The sequence below is a fragment of the Gavialis gangeticus genome, unplaced genomic scaffold, assembly GCF_001723915.1.
Source record: "Gavialis gangeticus isolate Ggan-Ray unplaced genomic scaffold, GavGan_comp1, whole genome shotgun sequence".
Classification (NCBI taxonomy): domain Eukaryota; kingdom Metazoa; phylum Chordata; order Crocodylia; family Gavialidae; genus Gavialis; species Gavialis gangeticus.
The window spans coordinates 35268313-35274844 of NW_017729027.1; the positions used below are offsets into that span (position 1 = coordinate 35268313).

The 6532-nt window shown below is 42.1% G+C and overlaps 1 protein-coding gene across 1 annotated transcript in view; it reads right to left on the bottom strand.

Moving 5' to 3' along the window:
• Nucleotides 1–230: 230 nt before the first annotated feature.
• GFRAL (GDNF family receptor alpha like) overlaps nucleotides 231–6532 on the bottom strand; it is an 85497-nt gene continuing 79195 nt past the window's right edge. The window contains exons 8-9 of the mRNA XM_019520558.1: nucleotides 1964–2045; nucleotides 231–1129 (exon numbers count right to left, since the gene is read on the bottom strand). Coding sequence (XP_019376103.1) covers nucleotides 1057–1129; nucleotides 1964–2045 — 155 coding nt within the window. The 3' untranslated portion in view covers nucleotides 231–1056. The remainder of the gene's footprint in view (nucleotides 1130–1963; nucleotides 2046–6532) is intronic.

Here is a 6532-nt window from a genome sequence, read left to right on the forward strand (position 1 = left end):
ACCTTTGGAAACCTCATCTATACTCTGCCTACTTATCCATCTTTTCAGGAACTAGTTCTTTCCACCTTGGCAGCTTCAAGAAGCTGCAGTTTGAAAATAAAAAAAGTCATTGACTATAAAACAAATTATTTTGCCACCATTTAGTGTGTAGATGTAAGTGGTACTGTGCTGCCTATGGATGCTAGAATAGGAGCTACATAGCCCCAGATCAGTGAAGATTTTCAATTTTCAGTTTCAAGTCCCATGGGTGGAACTTTCAAAATCTCACTGCTATTACAAAAACAAAGATACTTTATATGAAGACTGGACTTTTCCAAAGTATGTTTGCAACTAATTTCTTTCTTTCTCTAGGTCTGGACATTTTTACTCCTTGTACTAAAGGAGTCTGGCATGGAGGTACAAAAAAGGAGTACTATCCCTAGGTTTTGTTTCATGCACAGAACTCTTTGCACTAATAAAGGGACTCCATTTGGATGGGATCTTTAGTAAAAGAGCTGTTTGAGTTCGGTGCTGCTGCTTGTAGCTATGAGGTGCAGTGTGTTGCTCAGAGCTATTGCAAAATTCTCCAAGAACATAGAAGTTCCTGGTGTTATCTTCCCATTCTTCCTCACTGCAACTTGTGTTCCAAACCTGCAGGAACCTGCAGATTGTTAAAAACACTCTGAAACATTTCTTTAAATTTTTTCCCTCTCTTGGTGGTATATGGCTAACTCAGGATGCATATTGGTAAAGTTTGGTAAAAATGTTTGCCACCTGGCTAGCCCAATTTCATGTTGTATACAATAAACTGATAATCTAAAGATGGAATAAATATATAGCACAGGATATAGCAATGACACAGGTGAGAAAGAGGGAGTGCTCAGTTTTAATATTTGTATATTTGTTAAATGTTGTACATATGTAATTCAATATAAAAATATTTCATACTTTCAGACATGGAATCCCATAGCTTGCTAGCTGTTATAACATATATTTTATTATTGTAAATGTACAGTAGCTGCTTCACCAAAGGTAGTCTTAAAAGGGCTACCAATGCAGTTGATTCTCTAATGCCTGCTAATGGATCACAAAAGTCTCAGAGGAATGGTCAGGTGAGGTATGTCTTGACTGATATGCTGTTCTGCAGACTCTGAAAACAAAGAGTGTGTATTGGTTTAACAGTCGTACTTCAGGTTTTAGGTGATGCCATGACTTCACAGAAGTCAGTGTCGAAACTTCCACTGACTTCAGCTGGATCCAAATGTCATCCCTTCTATTTATAATAAACATTGGGGTGGATGGGCCCCACTCACAACAAACCTGATATGCTAAAGATATGTTTGCCTACAACATCTTTCTACAAGATTTATTTTTCATCTTTGGTTTTGAATTTAATAATGAAATTCAGCTCAGTGCCTGATCATTTTATCTCTTGGGGGTGATGTTCTATTCCTTATCATCTCATAATGCAGTTCCTGAATGCTTACTGTTTAATTTGGCCCAATATGTATGTACGTATGTTGTAGGGTTTGGGTTTTTATACTTTTTTTATCTTTAAAATATAACAAACAAAAATATTATTTAATTGATAAAGTCAGTGCAAATTCCTGTTTTGTTACCGTGAAAAGGGGCATGTTCTTCAAACAGTGCATGAGTGATCTGGCTCCCTAGAAAAGCAGGGGAATAATCCAGCTCTCTCCAACATTTTGGATTCAAGTTTAACTCTCATCTGTGATGAGAAGCTGAAAAACAAAGCCCAGGGCAAAATCGGGTCCTTCTTACTAAGTACTATAGTATTAGGCTGCTTAATTGTGGCTAAAATAGGTTTCCATGCTTAGCTGAAATAGAGAGTGGATACCAATAGGGCCAGTCCATTCCATCACTGAACTTTATTTTAAACTCAACCACAAAACTAGAATCAAAGTGTAAAGCAGAATTATTTTTCCAATTTCCTAGCACCAGAGATTTGTAACTATCAAATTACCTGGTCTTTAGTAGAGCCAACATGACAATTCCCAAGATTAGTATTATGCAGGAAGTGTATGCAATAATGTGGATTGTTTCACCTACAAATAAAACATAGAAAAATACATTAAAAATGAATTTCTTTAGGTATAATAGGCAAGTTCAGGGCCTAGGCGGGAATATATAATCAGGATAAATCGGCAATCCACCTGAAAATTGTACAACCAAAAAAAAAAATGGACTAAACACTGTTAGCTTGATGATGCACCAACAGTATAAAGTTCCACCCCTTCTTCCCCTGCTGCTACAAAAATTTGCAGAACAACCTTATTTTCAACTGAAAAATAATCACCCCAGGAGTCTTTTGTATATATACATTCACCAGTATATATATGACTAGTAGCTTAACCCCATGAGGACATTTGACATTGAATGGATTTGTCCTTTTGTATATTAAGTAGAGTTTTATTTAACAAACACAGTACAGCTCTGTGCATTTTTCTGTACTGACTACCAGTTTGTTTTCAGGTTGATCTGAAGATTTTGGTTCTAATCTATAAAAACCAAATGGCCCTGGGACTTATCTGACTGTCTGCTTCAGGCAATGGTTTACAACCATTTTAAGAGTCGGGGTTCCCCTCCACAACTTTTTTTGAATTTGGCAGCACCCATGGGTGAGAACCCCTGTTGTGCTGCCTCCACTCACATTAGTGCTTCTGAACCAGCGTGCTACCATGTGCTTCTGCCTGTATTAGGGTTTTCTGATAAACCTAAAACAGGCAGGAGCAGAAGGGTAACTAAGACGTTTTGTGCCTGGAGCAAAACTCCCCTGTGCTCCTGAGGTGTGTGTTGGTACAGGGAAGGGGGAGTGTGGTCTTACCTGCCCTGTGTGTTCCTATACCCAGCTCCTGTGCCTGGGCAGTAGAAATATCTGCTTTAGCCCATCCTGACCCCTCCAGATGAGCAAAGCAATGGTGCTTCAGGCCGGCCGGCACTCTCCAGAGGGTTAGTCCAAAAGGCTCTGGCCAGAACACATGCTTCTGCCACAGCCCTTCCCAGTTCAATCCCACAGACTCCTCCTGAAGACAGAGGGGTGTGGGACAATCTCACATGCCTGGCACACCACTGGTTCCAGGAAAAGCCTGTGAGGTTGGACCAGGCAGTGCTTCAGGAGGACTAGGTGCTCCAGCTGCAGCTATTTCCTGATCTGCCTCTGCAGGAGGTGTCTGGAAGGGTGTCTTGGCACTCCAGAGTGCTGTGCCACCCCAGTTGAGAAGTGTTGACTTAAGAGGCCAGCTTCTCCTTTGGACATTTCACAATTGCAGCAGCAATTGATTTGGGACCATATTGGTATAAAAGAATTCAGGAGCTCTCACCAAGGCACTATTTATTCAGAACCTATGTCTTGGCATTATCTCATTCTCTTGGGTCTCCTTCCAGCATATCACTGAAGTACAAGTTAATGGGACTATTTATATGCTTAAAATTAGAACAGGCTACATTTTTTTAAATAAAATGAATTTCTATTGGAACATACCAATTTGCTGAAATCAAGATTTTTCATCACAATGTACCACATGACAAAACTTTTTAACAAAAGTTTTCTTAGATCAAGAAAGAATTTTATGTGTATGAAAATAAAGGGCTTAGCTTCATGAAGAACTGCAATAGCCTGTGTTTGCCATTGCTAATCTGAAATGTTACAAAATTACAAGTCAGCCCCATTAAAAACCATGAGGTTTCTTACAAAGAATATACTAGCAAATTAATCAATTCTGGACTTTTCGAATATACTCTAGTCACATTTCAGTGTTTTCCTGAAATGTCCATCTTTTTTCTTAATTATTAAAGCTGAAGGTTTTGCATATTTGACATGACTACAGGAGCTGAGGGTGTGTGTAGATGAAACGGGGGCCATAAATTGAAGCGGTGGGTTTTAAAAATGTTGCTTCAATTTAGGGCCGATTAAACCCCCGTGTCATGCACACATCTGACTCACCTGCCTTTCTGGCAGTAGGGAGGGGAGGGCGAGCTGCCAGCGGGCAGAGCAGTCCTTGGACTGTGGTAGGGGCTGGTGCTTCCCTCTGGCAGTTGCAGGCCACCCCAGATGGCACCCACCCTCAGGCACTCAGCTTGGGTAGCCCCGGGGGGGCACAACAGCCATGGAGGGGAGCACTGGGCCCCCGCACAACTCAGGCAGGCAGGTAGGCTCCAGGGGTGGGGCGAAATAGATCAGGCTCGTCGCTTTTCTTGGGCAGAGCCTGTCTTCCCAGGCTGCTGCCAGAATGGCTGTAGAGCCATGGAACTGCACGGAACCCAGCCCTCTCTCCATGGCTGTAGAGGCAGCAAACTAAAACTTTAGTTTGCTGCACCCCAAGTTATTTAAGGTGCATTATGCTGCCAAATTTCCTACGGTGGCTGGAATTAATGTGCAATACACCTCTGAGGTGTGCAAACACACATGCCATTAAAGCAGTACAGAAGCATTTAGCCTGCTTTAAAGTGTCGTGCACACACGCCTCTCATTTAGTCTACACACGGCCTGAGGCTTTAAACCAATCACGACTGATTTATGGAAGGCAAAACTGCAAGAGTCTCATTCTTTATCAGGTATGGTACTGGTGTTTCATAGGTTCATAAATTGTAAGGGGCTGGAAGGGACCTCACAAAATCATTGGGTCCAGTCCCACTGCCCTAAGCAGGAAAGAAAAATGGGGTCCGGTGACACCAGTGAGGAGATAGTTCAATCTCCTCTTTAAATTTCCAGGGTAGGTGATTGCACCACCTCTGGAGGGAGCTTATTCCACAGTCTGGAGACCCTAGTTGTGAAGTAGTTTTTCCTAAGGTTGAGACTGAAACAGTCTTCCAGAAGTTTGTGACATTACTCCTAGTTTTTCCCAAGGGTGCCCTGGTGAAGAGTTGTTCACTGAACCCTTGATGTACACCTCTGATGTAGCAGTGAGCTGCTACCAAGTCCTCTCTCAGCCTTCTTTTTTCAGGCTGAAGAGTCCCAGATCCCTCAGTCTTTCCTCGTACAGCTTGCCATGCAAGTCTCTGATCATATCGGTGGCTCTTCTCTAGAATCTCTCAAGCTTTTCTGCATCCTTGTTGAAGTGCAGTGCCCAGAACTGGACCCCTAAGGGACACCACTGGGTACTTCTTGCCAGGATGACATAGATTTGTTCATTTGAACTCTCTGGGTCCTACCCCGCAGCCAACTCCCTATCCACCTAACCATTGAGCAGTTAAGCCCATAATCCTCCAACTTTCCTGTGAGAACATCATGGGATACCAGATCAAAGGTCTTTTGGAAGTATAGGCATATTATGTCAACCTCTTCCTTCTTATCCAAGTGGCAAGTTACCTGGTCGTAGAAGAAGATGAGATTGGTAAGACAAGACCTACCCATGATGAATCCATGCTGGCTGTCATTCAGAATCCCACCTTCTATCACACATAGACTCCTTAATGTTCCAGGATTTTCCCTGGGATAGATGTTTGACTAATTGGCCTGTAGTTGCCTGGGTCCTCTCTCCTCCCCTTCTTGAAGATGAGCGCAACATTGGCCCTCTTCCAGTCTTCAGGGACCTCTCCCGAGCACCATTGTTTTGGAAAAATTTTGCCAGAGCTCCCACGATGACTTCAGCCAGCTCCTTCAGCACTCTCGGTTGACTGACTTATAAATGTCTAACTTTTCTAACTGAAAAACGCACCTGCTCAATGTCAATAGTAGGAAGGCAGTTATTCCCACCATGCCCATTCTGAACTTATCTAGTGTGATTTTCCCCTTAGTCCAGTGAAATACTGAAGCAAAGTAGTCATTCAAACACATTTCTTTGGGTAAATCTGATATTTTTTATTAGACCAACTTAAATAGTTGGAAAACAATTAATTAACTGTTTGTTGGAAAACAATTAATTAATTAAAGTTGGTCTAATAAAAGATATCAGATTCACCCAAAGAACCTTGTCTGCCTATTTCCTTAGACCAACAAGGCTACAACCTGCACCCCTGTAAGTAGTCATTCAGGCATTCAGTTTTCTCCTGAATGTCAGTAACCAGCTGTCCTGAGTTGTTAAGCAATGGTCCCACACTTCCATTTGTTTTCCTCCTGTTCCCTACATACCTAAAGAAGGACTTTTTATTGTCCTTGATTCCTGTTGCTAGTTTAAATTCAATCACCACCTCAGCCTTTCTAATCTTCTCCCAACAAGTGCAGCTGTTGTTGTATAGTCCTTCTTGGGAACTGTCCCAAGCTTCCATTGTTTGTACACCTCTTTCTTCTTTTGCAAGAAGACCATGATATCCCTATTAAGCCAAGAGAGCTTACCAGCCTTTCTGCTACCTTTCCTCTACATGGGAACAGACTTCTTTTGTGATTTGAGAATAGTGTCCTTGAGGAATGACCACTCTTCATAAACTCTTTTCACCTTCGGTCTCTGGTCCCGCAGCGCTTCCTCTACTATTACTCTAAGCCTGTTGAAATTCACTATTTCGAAGTCCAAAACTTTGACCTGCTAGCTGATTTGCCTGCCTTGTGATGGACAGTGAACATGATGGTTTCATGGTCACTGTCACCCAGGCTACC